General features: G+C 43.7%; 1 protein-coding gene and 1 long non-coding RNA gene across 3 annotated transcripts in view; one reads left to right on the top strand and one right to left on the bottom strand.

Moving 5' to 3' along the window:
* The window catches only part of MRPL13 (mitochondrial ribosomal protein L13), a 65952-nt gene that overhangs the window by 15127 nt on the left and 23392 nt on the right, over window positions 1–27433 (top strand). For both annotated transcript variants that reach the window (XM_056522688.1, XM_056522687.1), the window contains exons 3-6: window positions 7500–7593; window positions 9886–9946; window positions 20453–20539; window positions 24633–24754. In XM_056522688.1, the coding sequence (XP_056378663.1) occupies window positions 7500–7593; window positions 9886–9946; window positions 20453–20539; window positions 24633–24754 (364 nt within the window). The remainder of the gene's footprint in view (window positions 1–7499; window positions 7594–9885; window positions 9947–20452; window positions 20540–24632; window positions 24755–27433) is intronic.
* LOC130274390 (uncharacterized) lies at window positions 1270–2411 on the bottom strand. The gene is made up of 3 exons (XR_008844353.1): window positions 2322–2411; window positions 2133–2234; window positions 1270–1360 (listed from the first exon to the last, which is right to left on the bottom strand). It is a non-coding gene; the product is annotated as an uncharacterized LOC130274390 (long non-coding RNA).

Raw genomic sequence — 27433 nt, 5'->3', positions numbered from 1 at the left:
CTGTGAATGTCACCTGTGCTGACTTCCCTAGTGGAAATTCTGTAGTGTGAACGGGCCCTTAAAGAGGTTGTCAGAAGTCATAAACGTATCACCTATGCACAGGAACGTGGATAGGTATCTAATTGGTGGGACCCCCACTGATGACAGGAATTAGGGTTCCTTGTCCCTAAAGGGAATGGAGCAGCAGCACACGCACTTGACTCCAGCACCGTTCACTATAAGTGAATGGTGGGGTGCAGTGTTTCCCAACAAGGGTGCCTCCAGCTGTTGCAAAACAACAACAACTCCCAGTATGCCCGGACAGCCTTTGGCTGGAAACACTGCATTAAGCTGTCCGGACATGCTGGGAGTTGTAGTTTTGCAACAGCTGGAGGCACACTTGTTGGGGAACACTAGTGTGGTGGCTGAGCATGCACACTGCCTCCTTATTCACTCTGGGGGGACAAGGGACCCTCGTTCTCATGATCGGTTGGGGTCCCAGCAACAATCTGATACTTGTCTCCTGTCCTGTGGATAGGGGATAAGTTTAAATCTTGGGATGACCCCCTGCAAGTTTCATACATGCCACATTGCCACATATATACGGACCTAGTACAGTGGCACATAGAGTCCCTAAGTTAGTGTTTTCCAAGCAGTGTCTCCAACTGTTTCAAAACTACAGCTCTCAGCATGCCAAGACAGCTATTGGCTGTCCAGGCATGCTGAGAGTTGTAGTTTTGCAACAGCTGAAGGCACCCTGTTTGGAAAACACTGCCCCGGTTTTTATTTTGTTCTGGACATTGGACCAGTATCTTAGGTGCACCTAGCAATATCCGGTTCTTTTATCAACAAGCTTCTATCCATCCTTACGTATGCATTCCTTCAGACTGGTCGTCTCTTTCCTGTCTACAAGAAACCTTCTCGTTATGTCAAGTGTAAATCAGATCGCCGTAAATCACCAACCGTAACCCTTTAAGAGGAAGGCTAAGACGATGACAGCCAGGATAAGAGGATACAAGGGCCGATGTCATCACTCGTCATCCGTCAGATCTTTGGAAGCCCTTGTGGTTGTGTATACATACTGTGCGATGACATGAGCGGCGGTGGACGGACGTGAATCATCCTCCGTAAACAATCGACCTATATTTCATCTGTGTGGTGGAGTCTCCCGCCTTCCATACATGTCTCTTGGCTCTCCGCTCCGACGTGGCCTATAGAAGGCGTTCAGACTTGTGCACTGGGTGACCAGGCGACCTCTTATCATATCTGGATTCCTGAGCGACAGCTGCTAAAAATTATTAAATCCATGTGGACGTGTTCCCTAAGAGGCTGCATACTAGTGAGTAGGCCGCAAAGAAGTTTATCCATCTTTCACAGAACACTGGATAAGAAAAAGGATTAGTGATACAATATGAAGTTTTCTGTTTTATATGAACGGGATTGCAGAAACTTATATAGCGTTGTAGTAAGCGCTGTTAGGGATTTCTGCAAACATAGTAGGGATCAACCGATATCGATTTTTTTAGGGCCGATACCGATAATCTGTGACCTTTCAGGCCGATAGCCGATAACTTATACCGATATTCCGGTATAAGTTATCGGCTATTTCCCCCCACCTGGCCCCGCAGAAGCCGCTGCAGATCAATGATTTAAAGCGGGCGCTTTAAATCCATGAACTCCAGGGGCTTTTGCGGGTCCAGAGACCGCCGCCGCCCACTTCTCTCCCCCTGCCTGTCCTCCCTAGTCCAACCACCAAAGCCGCCGCTGCCCCATTGCATCCCTCATCCCCAGTTTTATAATTACCTGTTCCCGGGGTCCACACTACTTCTGGCTCCGGCGGCGTCCTGAGCTGTCACTGTGCGCACTGACGGTGATGTCGCGTTGAGGACGTCACTCGTCATTGCGCTGCGCAGCGCGCTGGATGCCGCAGGAGCCAGAAGTAGCGTGGACCCCGGGAACAGGTAATTATAAAACCGGGATGGGGGAGGCAATGGGGCAGCGGCGGTCTCTGGCCGGGGAGGCGGGCGGGACATTATCAGCATATCGGCAAGGTAATTGCCGATAGTGGTAATGTCCAAAATCGTGAATATCAGCCAAACCGATAATCGGTTGATCCTTAAAATATAGTAAAGTGATGTATTAGTGATGCGTACCTGATCTTGTAGCAAAGAAGAGCTTGTCAGGGAGGAACTTGTCAGTAATGCAGGTGAACGGAGTGATGTTGCAGTATATAGCAAGCTAGATGATCTGTATGGCTGAATAAAATACAATAATTATTAGTACTGATGCAGACTAATGAGGCATTACTCAAAAGTAGAATCACGTAGGTACTGGGGTTATACCTGACGCGGATTTTCACCAGGCCGGTACGAGGTAGTTCGCCGACTGGTTGCTATGGGAGGCGACCGTCTATGGTATAAACTGGTGCACACTATAAAAGTTAAGAAAGAAAGTTCATCAGCTCACCCCTGATTACGCTCCAAGTCCGTGCCCGGACAGGTACGACCCAGCACCAGAAGGAACCAAATTGAAGAAAGAAATGGATCCAGCGCGGACTTCGTGCAAATAAGAACTTCTTTATTCAGGTACCAACAAGAACAGGATAAAGTGACGCGTTTCAGCCAGACAAACTAGCCTTACTCATAATAAAAACTTTTTGAATGCAAGGGTTTCAAACATTCAAAAAGTTTTTAGTATGAGTAAGGCGAGTTTGTCTGGCTGAAACGCGTCACTTTATCCTGTTCTTGTTGGTACCTGAATAAAGAAGTTCTTATTTGCACGAAGTCCGCGCTGGATCCATTTCTTTCTTACACTCTAAAAGTTATACAACAAAATGAAATAGAATCCAATGAATGTCCTGAGATAATAGGGACCAATCATATGTCCTAAATGTAAATATGGCTAAGTGGGAACAACTGGCAATGGGTTAATTAACCAACGGCGGCTACATATAGTTGCATTGCATTGCATTACCAGTCACTGCTGCCGCGCTGTGTGTTCGCGTTGCTGTGATCTCTCGTAGTGTAGGTCCTGTATGATGTTCCCGGTAGATGGTAATATCCTCAGCAGTAGTGCAGTGGGAGAGCGCCCCGACCGGTGGCGTCTCAACCAAGCTGCTGTGCGACTTTCAAGTAAAACCATAGGCAGTGACGTCACTACGGCGGCCCCTATGGTCCACAATACCTAGATGCGTTTCGGAAACTGTATTGTGGTTTTCTTCGTCACTTGATGTAGATTGTAGTTGGATTTGATGTGTATTCCAAATCCTTGGCAAGCCTAATAAGTAAACACTAAACAGGGCCTTAACGTGGCAATATGCATTCGATTTTCTGGTGGGATTGGGCCTATATCTTATGTGTATGGGGGGGGGGGGTCTCTCAAATGTTCCTTGAGGGTAGCTGCAGTGCTGGGGTCCTAAGTTCAAATCCCAACAAGGACAACATCCGCAAGAAGTTTTTATAGTCTCCCTGTGTTTGCGTGGGTTTCCTTATTTACCAAACTTTGCAAGAAGATTGGGTGAAACTTTTGTGGACCCCAATAAGAACTACATATTCCTTATAGATCATGATTTACTAAGTCTTTGAACTTATCACCAATCAGAGGAATTTCCTCCTAAAAGGTCAGACTAAGGTAAGGAAGCTTCCAATAACAATTCCTATGGAATGCGCAGACAATTCATTTCCATTAGTCGTGTGTCATTCCTTCCTGCCTCTGAGAGGAAACCATTGCGGCGACCAGTGATATAGCTGTCCATACAATCCTCTAACCCAACAAGATGGATCACCTGCGCCGCAGTCACGAAACTGAAGACGCCTTCATTGACTTACACCATTAAATTTCTTGTCAGCACCAACAAAACAATGTGATAACAGTTCTAGCAGCCCGGGCGAATATATAGACATCATCATCGTGTCTTATGTAAAACGCTTTATAAATGTGTCAGTTCTACAGAATACATGAAGTGCACATATTACCCAAAGCAGGATGATCGTATCGCCATTCCTGACATACCAGGGATAACATGGGAGTCATACTGAGGTGTTAACCCCATGTAGAGGCAGGAGCTGTAAGGACCACCAACATGACAACCCATCTGGGCAACAACATTTTAAATTCAGTGCGGTTTTTCCCAAATACACATTTCCTCAAAGACATTTAGGTCTGGACGGTCTACTGGCCCTAGTTTGCAGGGCTGCATAGCGGATATCAGTCATTGTGTATAGGCTTTGTTCACACTAGCATCATGGCTTCTATTCAGAACCCATCAATTATCAAACAGTTAATGCTAAACACTGACAAACCACGTATATGGATAAAGGTATTGGAACAGCTAGAAGAGCTTTTAGGACTTCCTATTCTAAATCCATAGGAATTCATATGGAGCTGGTTCCTCCTTTTGCAGGTTTACAACTTAGCAGTCTACAAGATTTTGGAGGGTTCCATGAGAGTTTTTCCCATTTATCCAGCAAAGCCTTTGGTTGGTCAGACACACTTGTTGGAGGAGAGGTCACAATCTTAAAGGTGTTGGATGTGGTTGAGGCCCAGGCTCTGTGCAGCCAGTCAAGTTCTTCCACACCAGACTCCCCCCTCCATGTCGTTATGGACCTTGGTGTGTGCACTGGTCATGCTGGAACAGAAAAGGTCTAACCCAAACTGTTCCCATAAACTTGGAAGTGACAAGTGTCCACAATCCACACAAACCCCTCAACAGCCAGTAGGCCCTCAAGGGGTTTGTGTGGATAGGTGTCTACCCTTGGACCCGCTAGGGATTTCATTTTGCTTTATAATTGTCCACATTGTCTTGATAAGGTTAAGCACTAAGGGGCCTAGGATAAACACCCCCATAGCATTATCTCTTCTCCACCAAACTTTACAGCTGCAAAATAAACCTCCAACTTAACGACAGGATTCAAAGGCCCTGGACACACAATTGTAGGGATCTCAGGTTTATTCACCCATGTGCAACGCGTTTCACAGTAAGACTGCTTCATCAGGCATTGCCTGATGAAGCAGTCTTACTGTGAAACGCGTTGCATCATGGGTGAATAAACCTGAAATCCCTACAATTGTGTGTCCAGCGCCTTTGAATCCTGTCGTTAAGTTGGAGGTTTCTTTTGCATTTATATCGAATTGGATGTGGAGCGGCTGCAGGCACCTTACACTATTGCTTTTATCCATGGTTACACTTGGCGGAGTGTAACTTTTTGTGGTAAGCACCACTTGTACCTTCTATCCCGTTAGATAACGGTATCACACTACAGAGCGCTGTCTGTTTCTTGTTTTAGTTAAACTTTACAGCTGGCATAATGCAGTCAGGCAGGTAACATTCTCCTGGTATTCACCAAACTCAGACTCATCAGACGCCAGATCCGCCTCTTCACAAAACTTGTCCCCTCTGCTCCAGATTCCAGTGGTGGTGGCTTTACATCACTCCATCCCATGCAATGAAGCTCCCATGAGACACCTTTTTTAGCTCTGTCCCCAACAGCTCCCCCACCAATGAGTTGTCATTGTATTACAAAGGCCATGACGTATCTGAATGGCCTCCATGTAATACTCTATTTTAGGAAATGTTTGGGTAGCTGCGGCTTCCGGCAATATCAGCTGATGTATGACTCCACAGACCCCGTATTCCAGGTGCACAAGATGAAATGCACAGCAGCATTTAGTGGAATTAGAATATATATAAAATCCAACTTTATTCCAAACGTATCCATAAAATGTCCAAGCGGACTCGTACATGTTTAAAAACCGACGCGTTTTGCTTATCTTTCTCAAAACCTTGAGAAAGGAAAGCAAAACGTATCTGTTTTTAAACACGTACGAATCTGCTTGGACATTTTATGGATAAGTTTGGAATAAAGTTGGATTTTATATACTGTATTTTGTAATTCCACCACGTGCTGGATATCTGCCGGTTTTCTGTGATAATACTGGTAACTCTGGTAATCTTGCTGCTTTCTGCCCCAAATAAAGGAGGATTAAGATAAAATGGAACTAAAAGATCACAGTATTATCAGTCTCAGTATTACCAGTAGAGTGCAAAGAAGTGTGAGCAAAAAAAGGATATTGTGGGGGTAGGATATGGTGAGGGCAGGCAGAACAGGTAGGGATGTCAGAAATGGCGGGGGGAGGTAAAAGAAGAAGTTATGTCGGAGATGATGAGGGCAGGCAGAACAGGACATGTCAAGGATTTGTTCAGAAAGAAGTTTTGGCAGAGATGGGCACAGACAGAGCAGGAAGTGATGTCAGAGAGAGTGAAGGCTGGCAGAAGAGGAAGTGATGTCAGAGGGTGAAGGCAGGCAGAAGAGGAAGTGATGTCAGAGAGGGTGAAGGCTGGCAGAAGAGGAAGTGATGTCAGAGAGGGGGAAGGCAGGCAGAAGAGGAAGTGATGTCAGAGAGGGTGAAGGCAGGCAGAAGAGGAAGTGATGTCAGAGAGGGTGAAGGCTGGCAGAAGAGGAAGTGATGTCAGAGAGGGGGAAGGCAGGCAGAAGAGGAAGTGATGTCAGAGAGGGTGAACGCAGGCAGAAGAGGAAGTGATGTCAGAGGGTGAAGGCTGGCAGAAGAGGAAGTGATGTCAGAGAGGGGGAGGCTGGCAGAAGAGGAAGTGATGTCAGAGAGGGGGGAGGCAGAAGAGGAAGTGATATCAGAGAGGGTGAAGGCAGGCAGAAGAGGAAGTGATGTCAGAGAGGGGGAAGGCAGGCACAAGAGGAAGTGATGTCAGAGAGGGTGAAGGCAGGCAGAAGAGGAAGTGATGTCAGAGATGGGGGACGCAGGCAGAAGAGGAAGTGATATCAGAGAGGGTGTGAAGGCAGGCAGAAGAGGAAGTGACGACAGGGGCAGCGGGGGCAGTTTTTACTCTGTACCAACCACTCCCACTCTGGAGGTGAGGAGCGGTCATTGTATTACAAGGGCCATCCATGTAATACTCCATTTCAAGAAATGTTTGGGTAGCTGCGGATTCCTCCGGCAATTTCATTTGTTGTAATTGTGACCTGAGGCAAACATCCAGTCATCTTCGTTTTGGCCGCATTCTCTGCTCATCATCTGGTCAGACGTGGCGCTAATCATAATTTCTGGTCACAAAAATCCTATACTGATCCTCCAGTCAGCTGTTTGAAGGGACTACAGCACTGGTACAAATGCCTTTAGCCTCTTCAGTGATAACCAGGACTCAATCATGCATCACCATTTGGCAACTTTGCTTTGTTCTTATAAATGAGTCAATGCTGAGGTACTTGCATCTATGCTACTTATAGTGATACAGGTATGAGCACTGATACACACCGAAGAGGCAGGGGTGCCAGGAGTCTGACCCCTGCCAATCTAACCTAAATGTCCTACCTTGAGCATAGCCCGTCCATATTATAATACTGGATAACTCCTTTAATTGTTAACTAATATTTTAGGCCTTAGTTCATACAATAACCAATTCGCCCTCTGCTATTAATCACATTAGTTTTTTGAGAGTGGTGACAGTGAGTGGACTATAACAAGTGTTCCTGGTCTATGTTGTGCAGGTGACTGCGGGGACCATGTAGTGGTGAAGAACACCAGACACATCGCCTTCTCTGGAAATAAATGGGAACAGAAGGTTTATTCTTCACATTCGGGGTAAGTGAACAGCGAGAATGTGTAAACAATACAAGTGGTTTCTGCCAAGTCATAAGTGTGGGATTGGTTGGGGTTTTGCAGATGAGACCCAACACTTCTCAATGTGGTGAGTGATTATTCACTTAGTGTAGGGTCACACATTGTGTATACGCAATGCATTACATGCTGCGCAATATCCACCAAAGTTTAAGGGTATTGGGGGAGATGGATAGATACCCAAGGACTGCCTAACTCTGTGCTTTGGAAACTCTTTAGGAACCCCTTACAGCTATGGTGGGAGTGGGAGCTATCTGTGCTCTATGATCTATGTCTGGTCATGTAACACTTTGTTTCATATTCGGTGGGCTATACACTCCCAGCAGGAAGTGATGTCCGAGATGGTGGGGGCAGGCAGAAAAAGAAGTGGTGTCAGAGATGGGCACCGACAGAGCAGGAAATTATGTCAGAGATAGTGGAGGCAGGCAGAACAGGAAGTGATGTCAGAGATAGTGGAGGCAGGCAGAACAGGAAGTGATGTCAGAGATAGTGGAGGCAGGCAGAACAGGAAGTGATGTCAGAGATAGTGGAGGCAGGCAGAACAGGAAGTGATGTCAGAGATAGTGGAGGCAGGAAAGACAGTAAGTGATGTCAGAGATGGGCACAGAAAGCAGAAAGGGATGTCATAGATGGGCACAATGATGACCTGAGGAAGAGGGGGTCCAGCCCCTCGAAACACATTGTCTGTTACTGCACTAGTCTTGGCAAATAAAAGCGCCCACGAGCAGCAGTTTTCCACACCTCACCTGGTGGTATCTACTACAGAATAGATGGGCAAAGAGGGCAGGAAGTGATGTCAGATGATGGGGCAGGCAGAACAGGAAGTGATGTCAGAGATGGGCACAGACAGAGTAGGGTTCTCAACCAGGGGTACGCGTACCCCTAAGGGTATACCAAGGGTTATGCGGGGGTACGGCAATTCGCTGAAAATACCATCCATGCATTGGCCTCCTGCGGCCACTTTACGTGAGCTGCAGTGGCTGCCGTGCCTGATGTGTGATGTCCCTGACATTGCGCGGAGGAACGGGATAGACACAGGCCTGGTAAGCATGTTAAACTAAATGTAAGAGTACGGGAGGGTGTTATTGTTTATATCTCATATATTGGCCCAGGGGGATTAAGATGGAGGGGGGGGATAATGGCAAAAGGGGATCAGAGGGAGGGGGGAATAATGGCAGGAGGGGATTAAAGGGGTACTCCCGTGGAAAACTTTTTTTTTTTTTTTTAATCAGCTGGTGCCAGAAAGTTAAACAGATGACCACAGTGCTCTCTGCTGACTCTCTGTCCATATTAGGAACTGTCCTGAGCAGGAGAAAATCCCCATAGCAAACATATGCTGCTCTGGACAGTTCCTAAAATGGACAGCAGAGGTCAGCAGAGAGCACTGTGGTCATGACATCAGAGGAAATGCATTAAGTATTGCATTAGAAAGGTAAGCACACGCCATTATGAAATGAAGTACTCTTTCGACTTATTTTGTCCGAGGGTACCCCTCGTGCCCAAGTTACACGTGAGGGGTACCTGTGGACATACTTTAACCCTTTGGTGGTACAGTCGCAAAAAAGGTTGAGATCCACTGGAGTAGAGTGATCCCAGAGATGGTAAGGACAGGCAGAACAGGAAGTGATGTAAGAGATGGTGAGAGCAGGCAGAACAGGAAGTGATGTAAGAGATGGTGAGAGCAGGCAGAACAGGAAGTGATGTAAGAGATGGTGAGAGCAGGCAGAACAGGAAGTGATGTAAGAGATGGTGGGTAGGCAAAACAGGAAGTGATGTCAGAGATGGTGGGTAGGCAAAACAGGAAGTGATGTCAGAGATGGTGGGTAGGCAAAACAGGAAGTGATGTCAGAGATATGGAGCATTTAATGCGATAACTGCCTTATCGTCAATTGCCAATTTTTCTGTCCAACAACATTTAGTTATTGTATTATATCATGTTCTGTAGTTTACAGAGCACCTGAGAAACTTGGATTTAATGGACTAGACAGCCAACGGCATGCTGGGAGTTTTGTAACATCTGTAGGCACCCTGGTGGGGAAACACTGATGTAAATGGTGAATTGGACTCACAGTCCTGCACCTGAGAATCACAAGGTTGTCATCAGAATATCTCAGTAATGCAGTTGGGAACAAAACATTTTCAAAAACTTACGTACAATTATGTTCTGTATAATGATATTTTTAGCTCATCCTAATGTTGAAATGTCACTTGAGTTTTCTCGAATTACTGACCATGATTTTCTCTTGTTCTGCTCAGGTATCCTGGAGGCTTTAGACAAGTCACCGCAGCCGTTCTCCACCGGAAGGATCCCACCGCGGTGAGTGTTCCGTAGTCTTCTTTATGGAATGGAATAGAATACCACAGCCTTTAGCACCAGTTATAATGGACATACACATTACAGAAAAAGATGCAAATTTTTGGTTGTTTAACCAGTAGAGGCATTTCATTAACTCCTTCCTGCATTGTTCTGTAATCCTTTAACCCAACGGACAAAAACAGATTATCCGGCAGAAAGGGCGTTTTCTAACTATACTTACCAGTCTCTACTTATCTCCAGCGGGGACGCCGATGTCCTGCTCCAGTTCCTGTTGCGATTGTCTTCTTGAGCTGGAGCGCGACTGTCGGGGCCGAGAAGCACATGGGCCCAATATGACAAACTGCCGCTCGGTGAATCACCGGCCACAGCGTTGTCCATGCAGTATGACACATTCGGCCTGGGTGCTTCCCGGGTCCGACAGTCACGCCGGAGCGTAAAAAGATGATCTCTTCTGGGACCGGAGGTAAGTAGAGAGATTTTTTTTATATCCCACACAATGGGCATAATTAGGAGACTGCCAGATTACCACATTAAAAGGGTACTCCACTGGCTGTGGGGTCGGCCACGCCCCTTGTTACATCATGGCCATGCCCCCTCAATGCAAGTCAATGGGAGGGGGCGTGACGGCAGTCACGCCCCCTCTCATTGACTCGCATTTATTCAAAATAATACATAATATATATACACTGCTCAAAAAAATAATATATATATATATATACACTAAAATATAACTACAAGCGCTACCTAGGGTGGATGCGATTAATGATGAGCTGCTGATTATAATATAATTGTTCCCTATATACCATATACAAGGGTTAAAGGTGAAAAAAAATTAAATAATCAGCGCTTGTGGTGCAATACTCTGCAGTTTTATTGAAGGTGCAATATTCTGCAGTTACCTGTATATAGAAATAAATATTAAAGGGTCGGTAAGTACTTGATAGTTGATAAAGTGCACTGTGCTGAAAAGAAAGAAATAGATAAATAAATAAATATTCAGTTGTCAGCGCTAATAATGTATAGTGCAATCATCTGCAATGGTGACATTTTTTTTTATCAATTGGTGTCAGAAAGTTAAACAGATTTGTAAATGACTTCTATTAACAAAAATCTTTACCCTTCCAGTACTTTTTAGCAGCTCTATGCTACAGAGGAAATTCTTTTCTTTTTAAATTTCTCTTTTGCTCTTTTTTTTGCTCTCTGCTGACACCTGATGCCCGTATCAGGAACTGTCCAGAGCAGGAGAAAATCCCCATAGCAAACCTATGCTGCTCTGGACAGTTCCTGACACGGACAGAGGTGTCAGCAGAGAGCACTGTGGACAACACAAAAAATCTATTAAAAAAGAAAAGAATTTCCTCTGTAACATACAGCTGCTAATAAGTACTGGAAGGGTAAAGATTTTTTTAATAGAAGTCATTTACAAATCTGTTTAACTTTCTGGCACCAGTTCATTTAAAAAAAAAAAATAAAAAAAAAAAAAGGTTTTCCACCGGAGTACCCCTTTAAAGCTGCTAATACATCATTACAATAGCAAGGGCTCAATCCCGAGACAGGTGCCTTTTTAAATTCAGTGAATTTTTTTTGTTTCCCCCTTAAAAATCTTGGCTACAAATTGCGAACATGCCGAACTCTTAACCCATCACCTCCCGATCGTGACGGGACAAGCGGATTTTTTTTATTTTTTTTTATTTTTACGTGTGCCCATTTTATCAGTAGAAGGATCTGACCTGTCAGTCATAAACCTCAATTTCTCTTCTTTTTCCACTGAGCCTCCTCCCTCGGGCTACATCCACTGTGCTGCATAAATCATTTAGAGATAGTAATATTTTTCTTCTTTTCGCCAGAGGGAGAAATGTAAAGGGGGGGGAGGGAGGATCTTCTTCACTGTTAACATTTCACCTGCTGCTTAGAGAAAAGACACAAAATGGGATTAATTCACTAAGGCTGCATTCACACTACGTTTTTGGCAATACAGTTCCCATATACGTTTTCAATGTGAAGACCGTACGGAACCGTATTGAAAACCGTATACATTGACTCTCCATTGAAAACCGTATGCCAAAAGATGCATCAGGTTGTGTCCGTTTTGCATCTTGTACGTTTTTGTCAGTTTTTTTCCCCGTACTCAAAACCGTAGTCTACCACAGTTTTTGTATCGGGTGAAAAACTGTATTAGGCTGGGTTCACACCACGTTTTTCAAATACGGTTACCGTATACGGTTTTCCGCAAAAAAAAACGTATGGCATAAACCGTATACAACCGTATGACTCCAAATTAAAACGTATACGGTTTTTCCCCCGTACGGTTCTATCCGTTTGCATCAGTTTTTGCCAACGGTTTTGCTATTTTGTTGGAATTAGTTTTCCAGCAATTTAATAAAGTTACTATTGTTCTATTGAAATTCCAATCTGCGCATGTGTCAACTCCAAAAACGGATTAGAAAAACCGTGTGCAACCGTATTCTGAAATTCTGTGTACGGTTCTCATAGACAACAATGTTAAAAGAACCGCATACGGTTCGCATACGGTTTTCCAACCGGAGGAAAAAACGTGGTCGACAGCGTTTTTGCCTACGGTTGAAAAATCGGCAAAACCGTATCCAAGGCAAAACGGATGCAACCGTACACAACATTTGGAATACGGTTTACAATGCATTCTCTATGCATACGGTTTCGGATAGGTTTTTTTTTTAGTGGAAAACTGTATACGGTTACCGTATTTGAAAAACGTGGTGTGAACCCAGCCTAAAAGGGGTTATCCAGGAAAAAACTTTATATATATATATATATATATATATATATATATAATCAACTGGCTCCAGAAAGTTAAACAGATTTGTAAATTACTTCTATTAAAAAATCTTAATCCTTTCAGTACTTATGAGCTTCTGAAGTTAAGGTTGTTCTTTTCTGTCTAAGTGCTCTCTGATGACACCTGTCTCGGGAACCGCCCAGTTTAGAAGCAGATCCCCATAGCAAACCTCTTCTAAACTGGGCGTTTCCCGAGACACGTGTCATCAGAGATTACTTAGACAGAAAAGAACAACCTAAACTTCAGAAGCTCATAAGTACTGAAAGGATTAAGGTTTTTTAATAGAAGTAATTTACAAATCTGTTTAACTTTCTGGAGCCAGTTGATATATAAAAAAAAAAGTTTTTTCCTGGATAACCCCTTTAAACAGTATACTTTTTTTTAAACATGGGAGTCAATGGGAACGGTACAGAACTGTATGTGCGTACGGGTTCCATCCGGTGTTCACCATACGTTTTTTGACTTTGCACAGTTTTTTTTTTTTCTTGGAATTTCAATCAAACAAGTGAAACTTTATTCATAGCGGAGTGAAAAGTTAAAAACCTATACGTTTTTTTCTAACAAACCGGATGCAACCGGACATTATTTTTCAAACCGTTTTTTAACTGTATATGAGTTGAAATTTGTACACACATTTTCATACAGTTTGGTCGGGTTTTGAGGAATGGGAGGGTCGGGGATGGGAGGGTCGGGATGTGGGGGTCGAGGAATGGGAGGGTCGAGGATGTGGGGGTTGAGGATGGGAGAGTCGGGGATGTGAGGACAGGGATGTGTGCAAGGGTGATGTGAGGGACAAGATATATGGTCAGGATATGAGGTTGGACAATAAGGACGGTATATAAGGATACAGTATGGGGACAAGAGATATGGACAGGATATGAGGTCGGACAATAAGGACGGTATATAAGGATACAATATGGGGACAAGATATATGGTCAGGATATGAGGTTGGACAATAAGGACGGTATATAAGGATACAATATGGGGACAAGATATATGGACAGGATATGAGGTCGGACAATGACGGTATATAAGGATACAATATGGGGACAAGATATATGGACAGGATATGAGGTCGGACAATGACGGTATATAAGGATACAATATGGGGACAAGATATATGGACAGGATATGAGGTCGGACAATAAGGACGGTATATAAGGATACAATATGGGGACAAGATATATGGTCAGAATATGAGGTTGGACAATAAGGACGGTATATACGGATACAATATGGGGACAAGATATATGGACAGGATATGAGGTCGGACAATAAGGACGGTATATAAGGATACAATATGGGGACAAGATATATGGACAGGATATGAGGTCGGACAATAAGGACGGTATATAAGGATACAATATGGGGACAAGATATATGGTCAGGATATGAGGTTGGACAATAAGGACGGTATATAAGGATACAATATGGGGACAAGATATATGGACAGGATATGAGGTCGGACAATAAGGACGGTATATAAGGATACAATATGGGGACAAGATATATGGTCAGGATATGAGGTTGGACAATAAGGACGGTATATAAGGATACAATATGGGGACAAGATATATGGACAGGATATGAGGTCGGACAATGACGGTATATAAGGATACAATATGGGGACAAGATATATGGACAGGATATGAGGTCGGACAATAAGGACGGTATATAAGGATACAATATGGGGACAAGATATATGGACAGGATATGAGGTCGGACAATATGGATGGTATATAAGGATACAATATGGGGACAAGATATATGGACAGGATATGAGGTCGGACAATAAGGACGGTATATAAGGATACAATATGGGGACAAGATATATGGTCAGGATATGAGGTTGGACAATAAGGACGGTATATAAGGATACAATATGGGGACAAGATATATGGACAGGATATGAGGTCGGACAATGACGGTATATAAGGATACAATATGGGGACAAGATATATGGACAGGATATGAGGTCGGACAATAAGGACGGTATATAAGGATACAATATGGGGACAAGATATATGGACAGGATATGAGGTCGGACAATATGGATGGTATATAAGGATACAATATGGGGACAAGATATATGGACAGGATATGAGGTCGGACAATAAGGACGGTATATAAGGATACAATATGGGGACAAGATATATGGACAGGATATGAGGTCGGACAATAAGGACGGTATATAAGGATACAATATGGGGACAAGATATATGACAGGATATGAGGTCGGACAATAAGGACGGTATATACGGATGCAATATGGGGACAAGATATATGGACAGGATATGAGGTCGGACAATAAGGACGGTATATAAGGATACAATATGGGGACAAGATATATGGTCAGGATATGAGGTTGGACAATAAGGACGGTATATACGGATACAATATGGGGACAAGATATATGGACAGGATATGAGGTCGGACAATAAGGATGGTATATACGGATACAATATGGGGACAAGATATATGGACAGGATATGAGGTTGGACAATAAGGACGGTATATAAGGATACAATATGGGGACAAGATATATGGACAGGATATGAGGTCGTGATATGAGGACGGTATATACGGATACAATATGGGGACAAGATATATGGACAGGATATGAGGTCGGACAATAAGGATGGTATATAAGGATACAATATGGGGACAAGATATATGGACAGGATATGAGGTCGTGATATGAGGACGGTATATAAGGATACAATATGGGGACAAGATATATGGACAGGATATGAGGACGGTATATACGGATACAATATGGGGACAAGATATATGGTCAGGATATGAGGTCGTGATATGAGGACAAGAACATAATTGTTGCTTTTCCTCTCCCACAAGGTTCCGGTACTCAGTATCCTATAAATCTACCTTTATTGTAAATAACTGATCCCCAACCTGTAGCTAACCTCCAGTTATTACAGAACCAGCTGCAGACTGTCAGGGCATGCTGGCATTTGTAGTTATGCAGCACGGTTGAGAACCACAAGGTGGGCTTCGCTGTTGTACATACTCGCCTGCAAATTACAAGACGGAGTGTGGACGGGAAACCTCACACGGGTTCACATAAGCTTCAGTTCATATCCCGTTTGCACATTCTCTGCTCCCCCTAGTGCAGTGGTCTCCAACCTGCGGACCTCCAGATGTTGCAAAACTACAACTCACAGCATGCCCGGACAGCCAACGGCTGTCCGGGCATGCTGGGAGTTGTAGTTTTGCAACATCTGGAGGTCCGCAGGTTGGAGACCACTGCACTAGAGTGTATATATAGGTTTCCTTACACCTGTACAAGTAATGGAAAAATTACTTCTCTCCACTTCTGCATACTGTCTGCTTTCACCTTGCAGTTTTATATCCTGACCACTAGATGGCAGTAAAGCTTAACGTTCTAGTTTTAGCCCCTTTTTCCCCCCCCTGTATTTAATTCACAGCACTTACCTCTACATTCCTATATATGTGTGGGAGTTATTTTAGCGACACCATACTTGGGCACCATCCACACTTCAGAGCTAAAGCCGACGGCGGATCATCTTGTAGGCCAGTGGTCTCCAAACTGTGGCCCTCCAGATGTTGCAAAACTACAACTCCCAGCATGCCCGGACAGCTGTTGGCTGTCCGGGCATGCTGGGAGTGGTAGTTTTGCAACATTTGCGCAGTTTGACGACCGCTGTTGTATGCTATAGCCAAGATGACATCAAGTTTTCACTTGCAACAGACATGAGCGGATGGGGGGGAGAATGAGTCTTTTCGGTTTGACTGGTTCAGACTAGTAAGTAGAAACCAAAAAACATAAAGTCGTCTGAAGGCGCAGCACACACTTTACTTTACTCCGGTTGAAAAAATGTTTTTCAAATCAACTGGCTCCAGAAAGTTAAACTGATTTGTAAATTACTTCTATTAAAAAAAAGTCTTAATCCTTCCAGTACTTATCAGCTGCTATATGCTCCAGAGGAAGTTAAAGGGGTTATCCAGGAAAAAACTTTTTTTTATATACGGTATCAACTGGCTCCAGAAAGTTAAACAGATTTGTAAATTACTTCTATTAAAAAAATCTTAATCCTTTCAGTACTTATGAGCTTCTGAAGTTAAGGTTGTCCTTTTCTGTCTAAGTCCTCTCTGATGACACCTGTCTCGGGAACCGCCCAGTTTAGAAGAGTTTTACTATGGGGATTTGCTTCTAAACTGGGCGGTTCCCGAGACAGGTGTCATCAGAGACCACTTAGACAGAAAAGAACAACCTTAACTTCAGAAGCTCATAAGTAGTGAAAGGATTAAGATTTTTTAATAGAAGTAATTTACAAATCTGTTTAACTTTCTGGAGCCAGTTGATATTATATATATAAAAAAAAAAGTTTTTTCCTGGAATACCCCTTTAAGTTGTTCTTTTGTGTCTGACCACAGTGCTCTCTGCTGACACCTCTGTCAGTGCCAGGAACTGTCCAGAGCAGAAGAGGTTTACTTATGGGGATTTTCTCCTACTTTGGACAGTTCCTGACACAGACAGAGGTGTCAGCAGAGAGCACTGTGGTCAGACTGAGACTGGAAAGAACTACACAACTTCCTCTGGAGGAGGATTAAGACTATTTTTTTTTATAGAAGTCATTTACAAATCAGTTTCTGGAGCCAGTTGATATGAAAAAAAAAAAAAAAAATTCCACCGGAGTACCCCTTTTTATTTTAACTGGAAATTGTATGTGCAGCTAGAGATTAGCGAACTTACAGTAAATTTGATTCGTCACGAACTTCTCAGCTCGGCAGTTGATGACTTATCCTGCATAAATTAGTTCAGCTTTCCGGTGCTCCGGTGGGCTGGAAAAGGTGGATACAGTCCTAGGAGACTCTTTCCTAGGAATGTATCCACCTTTTCCAGCCCACCGAAGCACCGGAAAGCTGAACTAATTTATGCAGGAAAAGTCATCAACTGCCAAGCTGAGAAGTTCGTGACGAATCGGATTTACTGTAAGTTCGCTCATCTCTATGTGCAGCAATGGACATCCCCTTATACCAGTGTTTTCTAGCTGTTGCAAAACTACAACTCCCAGCATGCCCGGACAGCCTTCGGCTGTCCGGGCATGCTGGGAGTTGTAGTTTTGCAACAGCTGGAGGCAAAAGTGCTGCCTTATACCAATAAATGGCCGACAATGTAATATGGTCAGCTTATTTGTATAAGGTATGAAAGGGAATCCTTTTGCCTAAAGCAGAAATTCCACTACTAGTATCCAGGGCTCCATGCACATAGTCAGTGTGGGGTATAATCTGTCAGGAGGGGATCACATTCCTTCCTCCGGGGGGCGCTTGTGACAGACAGCTGTTTTATAATCCTCCACGTGAACGGGACTCCTGTAGGTCTGATGTATGTATGTGTGTGTGTGTATGTGTATATATATATATATATATATGTATGTATATGTATGTATATATATATATATATATATATATATATATATATATATATAGTTAAATTAGCTCACCACACCACCTTCACAGGTAGTGTATCCTGCAAAACAGCTCAGGTTCCATTTAAGAAGTCTCAGAACTGATTGGGATTTATGCCAAGCCAGAACTCTCTCCAGAAGGAAAGAGGACCCATCTGCAGACAGCTGTTTCGGGGTGTTTGCCCCTCGTCAGTACAGAGCAGGGTGATCTGGCATGGCTGTGGTGAGAGGCCTGTGGCTTTAAACGGGGTCAGTACTTTCCTCGGGGAGAGGACACCTCTTCAGGTGTAACGGAGATTCAAGTTAGGCCATTTAGCACTCCGCCGGCTTCTGAAGAGGTGTCCTCTCCCCGAGGAAAGTACTGACCCCGTTTAAAGCCACAGGCCTCTCACCACAGCCATGCCAGATCACCCTGCTCTGTACTGACGAGGGGCAAACACCCCGAAACAGCTGTCTGCAGATGGGTCCTCTTTCCTTCTGGAGAGAGTTCTGGCTTGGCATAAATCCCAATCAGTTCTGAGACTTCTTAAATGGAGCCTGAGCTATTTTGCAGGACACACTACCTGTGAAGGTGGTGTGGTGAGCTAATTTAAATATTTTTTTACCCTGAAGCCCGCGGAGTGCTAAATGGCCTAACTTGGATCTCCGTTACACCTGAAGAGGTGTGTCCCCCCCCCCCCCCCCCCCCCCCAGGAAAGACTACTTGTGTAGCGTGGAGGACTGTTAGTAAAATACAGGCTGAATGATGGCTTCTCATCGGGGGTGCTCTGCTCTTAGTTCGGACACTACGGGTCCTAGGTGAATGTCCTAAGATCCTGGTTATGCAACATACAATAGAGAATAATAATGAGCGGCCACTCACCGATTATGATGCATAAAATCTTCAATGTTTTATTGTCTTCATATTAAGATTGTGGCCATAATGGCGTGGTGGGGAGAGGGAGGACAGGAGAGGACGGCTGTAGCTAGTTCGCGCACACCTGGCGCTTCGTTAGGGAGCTTAAAGGGGTTATCCAGGAAAAACGTTTTTTTTAAATATATATATATATATATATATATATACACATATATCAACTGGCTCCAGAAAGTTAAACAGATTTGTAAATTACTTCTATTGAAAAATCTTAATCCTTTCAGTACTTATGAGCTTCTGAAGTTAAGGTTGTTCTTTTCTGTCTAAGTGCTCTCTGATGACACGTGTCTCGGGAACCGCCCAGTTTAGAAGAAAATCCCCATAGTAAACCTCTTCTAAACTGGGCGGTTCCTGAGACAGGTGTCATCAGAGAGCACTTAGACAGAAAAGAACAACCTTAACTTCAGAAGCTCATAAGTACTGAAAGGATTAAGATTTTTTTAATAGAAGTAATTTACAAATCTGTTTAACTTTCTGGAGCCAGTTGATATATAAAAAAAAGTTTTTTTCCTGGATAACCCCTTTAACGAAGCGCCAGGTGTGCACGAAGTTGAAGACCACTGGTATAGAGGTGCAGCGCCGGAGGCTCGTGACGTCATTTTCACGCCCCTTAAAGGGGTTATCCACCATAAGGGGATTTTAGTACGTACCTGGCAGACAGTAATGGACATGCTTAGGAAGGATCTGCGCTTGTCTTGGGGCTAAATGGCTATGTTGTGAGATTACCATAACACTGTGAGAAGCTTTTTGTGAACTGGTATTTCCTGTTTCACTTTTCTTTTTTTGACTACAAATTCCACAATTCCATTTTCCTCCTTCCCACACATCAGCCACCCCACCCATTGAAACATAAATGAGCTGCAGACCTGTGGTTTTCAATCAGGGTGCCTACAGCTGTTGCATTAGTTGCAGATTGATCTCTCTCCCACCAAGCGATCGCTCCACACATTGAAGCAGACAGGCTCCCTGTCATCAGCTGACTAGTGATGTCAGGCCTCGGACGCATTGCAACCTGGGAAAAATCTGAGACAACAGTCATTTTGTATGCTGGTAAAAATAAATATTGGGGTGAAAATCACAGAAGAATTGTGAGAAAACCGTCACACACAGGTACAGACACTATATTATGAACTACACTAACTTTACAGCCCCTGTAGCATAGTCAAATAAAAAAAAATACTGGAATACCCCTTTAAGGCCTAAGTGGCTGCATGCTCTAGGGCAGTGTTTCCTAACAAGAGTTCCTCCTGCTGTTGCAAAACTACAAAACCCAACATGCCTGGACAGCTGAGGGGCACTATTGCTGACCAGGTGTCTTTATTTTTTAGATAGTTAAACTGGCCGTGTACGGGATGTTGCCGAAAAACCTTCACAGAAGAACCATGATGCAGAGGCTGCATATATTTCCTGAAGAGGTGAGTCGGGTATCATGTATGGACCTGGCTGTAACAATACAACTCATATAGCCGTGGAATGGGAAAAGGCGAAAAAATAATAAAAAAAGAGATTGTCTTTAAAGTCTACCTGTCACATCACAGAAATAATAATACTTCTATATGTTACTCACCAGGTCATGCAGATGCTTTACATGTCTCTTTATGTGTCTAGCTTCTGTATTTGGCTCACTAATCCCGCCGTTCTGCTCACTCATTCTAACAGGAAGGGGCGTGTCCTATGAAAGCACTGAGCCCGCTCTCACTCACCACGCCTTCACTTCCTCCCTGAGTCTGCTGTGCTGTGTCTCTTCATCCAATCACTGCAGGCTGCTCTGTTACCCCTTCTCTCTGTTTTCATGCTGCAGTCTGATAGACAGGACAGGAGTGAGCACAGAGGAGCGCTAGTCCCGCCCTCACTTCCTGGACTTTGTCACTGTCTGTACTTCAGCTGGGACAAAGATGATGCTGCAGCCAGACATGATTGTGTTCTGGATAATATAGGGACCCCTAGTGGTCTTTTTTTTATTAGCCATGATTTTTATAAAAAGGAGATAAAAATGTTATGAAGTACATGAGAAAGTTAATGTTTTGCCAAGATGTACAACAAATAATAGTTTTTTGATTCTGACAGTGCCCATTTCAAGGGGTTAGTAAGTCTAATATTAAAATGAGTCTTCCTGTTCTGTACAGATCACTTTGCAGCAGGGTCAACCTTATCAGCACAGACAGGAGTACAATGGAAGGTAACAGTGTATAGATGAGACAGGATCTTCACAATAGATGATGCTTGGAGCTCAGCCTCCCCCTCACTGTAGAATGATCCTCTGCACAGGTCATGGAGCACACCCAGATACCTCTCCCACATGTGCATTAAAGGGAACCAATCATCAGATTTTATCCTATATGAACGCTTGGGTATGCTCCCTTCGCTTGATTGATGGGCCGCACCATCGCTCTACTCACTGAACAGACGGAGCAGAGAGATAACTCTGGCAATCTGATGATTGGTTCCCTTTAAAGAAGAATAAGGAGGAACTGCCTGACATATACGGAGGCGAAGGAGCCTTAATAAGAAGTCTGCATAATTATCATATGACTTCGTATTACACTGAGGATCTGAAAAGGTCTCTGGGGAAACTAAAACTACTGTGATCCTTTTAGATTTTTCTTTTAGTGAATATTGTGATGCGATAGGACTCGAGTTTGGTGGGTAGTTATTTGGGTGTTTTTTGTTTGCTTGTGCTTGCTTGTTTAATTCTTAATTTCCCCGGGTATCCAGATAAGTTCTCAGTTGGACTCTCTGACTGGAGGATGGCCAGACTTTCTCATGTACAGGACATTATTTCCATCTGGTATTTGGTATCTGTTATACACTTGATTCCTGGTGTACATCCTTACATTCTTCTAACATGATTCCTTTTACACTGGTTGTATTTTGTTATATAGAGAAATAGAGAGGGAGAGAATGAGAGAGGGAGAGAATAAGAGAGGGAGAGAATAAGAGAGGGAGAGAATAAGAGAGGGAGAGAATGAGAGAGAGGGAGAGAATGAGAGAGAGGGAGAGAATGAGAGAGAGGGAGAGAATGAGAGAGAGGGAGAGAATGAGAGAGAGGGAGAGAATGAGAGAGAGGGAGAGAATGAGAGAGAGGGAGAGAATGAGAGAGAGGGAGAGAATGAGAGAGAGGGAGAGAATGAGAGAGAGGGAGAGAATGAGAGAGAGGGAGAGAATGAGAGAGAGGGAGAGAATGAGAGAGAGGGAGAGAATGAGAGAGAGGGGGAGAGAATGAGAGAGAGGGGGAGAGAATGAGAGAGAGAGGGAGAGAATGAGAGAGAGAGGGAGAGAATGAGAGAGAGAGGGAGAGAATGAGAGAGAGAGGGAGAGAATGAGAGAGAGAGGGAGAGAATGAGAGAGAGAGGGAGAGAATGAGAGAGAGAGGGAGAGAATGAGAGAGAGAGGGAGAGAATGAGAGAGAGAGAATGAGAGGGAGAGGGAGAGAATGAGAGGGAGAGAATGAGAGAGAGAGGGAGGGAGGGAGAGAGGGAGGGAGAGAGAGATGGATCGAGGGAAGGAGAGAGAGATGGATGGAGGGAAGGAGAGAGAGAGATGGATGGAGGGAAGGAGAGAGATGGAGGGAGGGAGAGAGAGAGAGATGGAGAGAAGGAAAGAGAGAGAATGAGAATGAAAATGAATGCTTGGAGCTATAGTTTTGCAACAGCTGGAGGCACCCTATTTGGGAAACACTGCTATAAGCAGTAGGGCTGGCAGCCATGTTTGTATTTGGGGCTTTATGTAGAGTAGGCAGACGATCGTCCATCACTCCCTGGCTCACACCGTGATGAAGTGCCTGGGCAGACGTGGACGGATTCAGCAGCGGAGTCTTCTGCTTCTTCCATTGCGCAGTAGTATAGCTGCCATGTTTACTTTTCCTGAATATATATAAATTGTGGCTTTAAGGTCTCTTCCTGTTAGGGCAGAACATACAAAGTTTTATGGTTTGTTGGATGAAATAAGTGAGCTGTACTGTACGGGTTATTGTAGTGCAGAGTTTTCCAACCAGGGTGCCTCCAGGTGTTGCAAAACTACAACTCCCAGCATGCCCGGACAGCCTAAGGCTGTCCGGACATGCTGGGAATTGTAGTTTCGCAACATCTGGAGGAACCCTGGTTGGGAAACACTGTTGTAGTGTCATGGTAGAGTTAGAAAAATCTTATAATCCCGTTGGGTGGGCCGTCGGTGTTTGATCGGTGGGATCCATGCAGCTTTATGGGGGGTTGTAGAAACAACCAAGAAAGAGAAGTAATTCATCCTCCTGCCACCACCAATACGTAACCGGAGAGCGAAAAACGAATGAATGAGAGAAAGAAAAACCTGAATCCCCGACATGCTGCGTCTTGTTCTGAATCCCATGCTAATCCCACCGCAGCTTTATTCACATCCCCCCTCAGCAGTCACTAGTTCAGACCCTTCATTGGCTTATATCAGTGTTTCCCAACCAGTGTGCCTCCAGCTGTTGCAAAACTACAACTCCCAGCATGCCCGGACAGCCTTTGGCTGTCCGGGCATGCTGGGAGTTGTAGTTTTGCAACAGCTGGAGGCACACTGGTTGGGAAACACTGGTTTATATTTTTAGATACCACAATTCCTATATGTTTGATACATGCCTGACCACCCCACCCGTGTCCAATTCTATTGCCTTTACATAGAAGGTTGTATTCTCATTGTTGTAGCTTTATGAGGGGGTTTGTCACTGGCAATTGCAGCAGAACAGTAAGGTGGCCAGATAGAAGCAAGGTTAAAGAAGCACTCTAGTTTTTTTTTCCCCCCCATATTATGTACATTCACCATCACTAGTCTTACAATGTCCTCTGTTTTATTCCAGCACAGCTGTGTCTATGCATTTCATTACTGTACTTGGGTCATGTGATCACCAGCTGAACCCACAGAAAATCACATTGTTTAATGCAGTGTTTCCCAATCAGGGTGCCTCCAGCTGTTGCAAAACTACAACTCCCCGCATGCCAAGACAGCCAAAGGCTGTCTGGGCATGCTGAGAGTTGTAGTTTTGCAACAGCTGGAGGCACCCTGGTTGGGAAACACTGGTTTAATGTGTCAGAGGAAGTGGTCAGTCCTGGGTCAGTTGACTTCCTGTGAACTATAGGATGACCACATCACCTATCAAATTGCTCCTGCTGGCTTACAGACACCTCCCCTCCAGCTCTATCTGTATACTGCCGCTGCTATCTCTATGGGGAGGGGGTTGTCCCAGAATTGTATGGCAGCAACTTTCACCCCTCTCCCTATTCAGAATACCTGTCAGGTTAAATGTGTATGGATGGATCAGATCAGGTTATAACATCAACCTAAACGGCTATGGTTAATGTATGTCCAGCTCTACCTGTATACTACAGCCTACATCTGCATAGCGCCTGAGCCTGCACCATCCCTGCACTGTACATATACAGCATTGGGGTTCTAGAGAGGATAGTGAGGGTTGTAGTGAGCAGCTGTGCAGTTACGATCAATATATAATGTAATGTTATGACATCTCCTATGTCTTATTGTCTATTGCAGGATATTCCAGAAGAAATCTTAAAAAATCTAGTTACAGAACTTAAACAGCCCAGAGTCATTCCCAAGAGGCTGAACGAATACTCCAGAGAGGAGATCGAGGCTTTCCCTAAACTCTGGATCCCGTAAGTATCACTTAATATCCATTAGAAAGAGAAGGACTTCCTAATATACTGTGTGTGTCACAGTTTATAATAACTCTGCTTGCTGTTAGGGAACAATGGCTTAATGGTTAGCACTGGGCTCCCAGATATAAATCTGACGCAACACTGTGTTTGTATGGAGTTTGTATGTTTTCCTTGTATTTGTATGAAGTTTATATGGTCTCCCTGTGTTTGTATGGAGTTTATATGGTCTCCCTGTGTTTGTATGGAGTTTATATGGTCTCCCTGTGTTTGTATGGAGTTTATATGGTCTCCCTGTGTTTGTTTATATGCTCTCCCTGTATTTGTATGGAGTTTATATGGTCTCCCTGTATTTGTATGGAGTTTATATGGTCTCCCTGTGTTTGTATGGAGTTTATATGGTCTCCCTGTGTTTGTATGGAGTTTATATGGTCTCCCTGTGTTTGTTTATATGCTCTCCCTGTATTTGTATGGAGTTTATATGGTCTCCCTGTATTTGTATGGAGTTTATATGGTCTCCCTGTGTTTGTATGGAGTTTATATGGTCTCCCTGTGTTTGTATGGAGTTTATATGGTCTCCCTGTATTTGTATGGAGTTTATATGGTCTCTCTGTGTTTGTATGGAGTTTATATGGTCTCCCTGTGTTTGTATGGAGTTTATATGGTCTCCCGGTGTTTGTATGGAGTTTATATGGTCTCCCGGTGTTTGTATGGAGTTTATATGGTCTCTCCCTGTGTTTGTATGGAGTTTATATGGTCTCTCTGTGTTTGTATGGAGTTTATATGGTCTCCCTGTGTTTGTATGGAGTTTATATGGTCTCCCTGTGTTTGTATGGAGTTTATATGGTCTCCCGGTGTTTGTATGGAGTTTATATGGTCTCCCTGTGTTTGTATGGAGTTTATATGGTCTCCCGGTGTTTGTATGGAGTTTATATGGTCTCCCGGTGTTTGTATGGAGTTTATATGGTCTCCCGGTGTTTGTATGGAGTTTATATGGTCTCCCTGTGTTTGTATGGAGTTTATATGGTCTCCCTGTGTTTGTATGGAGTTTATATGGTCTCCCTGTGTTTGTATGGAGTTTATATGGTCTCCCTGTGTTTGTATGGAGTTTATATGGTCTCCCTGTGTTTGTATGGAGTTTATATGGTCTCCCGGTGTTTGTATGGAGTTTATATGGTCTCCCGGTGTTTGTATGGAGTTTATATGGTCTCTCCCTGTGTTTGTATGGAGTTTATATGGTCTCTCTGTGTTTGTATGGAGTTTATATGGTCTCCCTGTGTTTGTATGGAGTTTATATGGTCTCCCTGTGTTTGTATGGAGTTTATATGGTCTCCCGGTGTTTGTATGGAGTTTATATGGTCTCCCGGTGTTTGTATGGAGTTTATATGGTCTCCCTGTGTTTGTATGGAGTTTATATGGTCCCCCTGTGTTTGTATGGAGTTTATATGGTCTCTCTGTGTTTGTATGGAGTTTATATGGTCTCCCTGTGTTTGTATGGAGTTTATATGGTCTCCCGGTGTTTGTATGGAGTTTATATGCTCTCCCTGTGTTTGTATGGAGTTTATATGGTCTCCCTGTGTTTGTACGGAGTTTATATGCTCTCCCTGTGTTTGTATGGAGTTTATATGGTCTCCCTGTGTTTGTATGGAGTTTATATGGTCTCCCTGTGTTTGTATGGAGTTTATATGGTCTCCCTGTGTTTGTATGGAGTTTATATGCTCTCCCTGTGTTTGTATGGAGTTTATATGGTCTCCCTGTGTTTGTATGGAGTTTATATGGTCTCCCTGTGTTTGTATGGAGTTTATATGTTCTCCCTGTGTTTGTATGGAGTTTATATGCTCTCCCTGTGTTTGTATGGAGTTTATATGGTCTCCCTGTGTTCGTATGGAGTTTATATGGTCTCCCGGTGTTCGTATGGAGTTTATATGGTCTCCCTGTGTTTGTATGGAGTTTATATGGTCTCCCTGTGTTTGTATGGAGTTTATATGGTCTCCCTGTGTTCGTATGGAGTTTATATGGTCTCCCTGTGTTTGTATGGAGTTAATGTTTTCCTTGTATTTGTATGGAGTTTATATGGTCTCCCTGTGTTTGTATGGAGTTTATATGTTTTCCTTGTATTTGTATGGAGTTTATATGGTCTCCCTGTGTTTGTATGGAGTTTGTATGTTTTCCTTGTATTTGTATGGAGTTTATATGGTCTCCCTGTGTTTGTATGGAGTTTATATGGTCTCTCTGTATTTGTATGGAGTTTATATGTTATCCCTGTGTTTGTATGGAGTTTATATGTTCTCCCTGTGTTTGTATGGAGTTTATATGGTCTCCCTGTGTTTGTATGGAGTTTATATGGTCTCCCTGTGTTTGTATGGAGTTTAAATGGTCTCCCTGTGTTTGTATGGAGTTTATATGGTCTCCCTGTGTTTGTATGGAGTTTATATGGTCTCCCTGTGTTTGTATGGAGTTTATATGGTCTCCCGGTGTTTGTATGGAGTTTAAATGGTCTCCCTGTGTTTGTATGGAGTTTATATGGTCTCCCTGTGTTTGTATGGAGTTTATATGGTCTCCCTGTGTTTGTATGGAGTTTATATGGTCTCCCTGTGTTTGTATGGAGTTTATATGGTCTCCCTGTGTTTGTATGGAGTTTATACGGTCTCCCGGTGTTTGTATGGAGTTTATATGGTC

Source organism: Hyla sarda, chromosome 5 (assembly GCF_029499605.1).
Source record: "Hyla sarda isolate aHylSar1 chromosome 5, aHylSar1.hap1, whole genome shotgun sequence".
NCBI classification, from domain to species: domain Eukaryota; kingdom Metazoa; phylum Chordata; class Amphibia; order Anura; family Hylidae; genus Hyla; species Hyla sarda.
The sequence above is the reverse complement of the archived record's forward strand: the minus strand, read 5'-3'. Positions and strand labels throughout refer to the sequence as shown.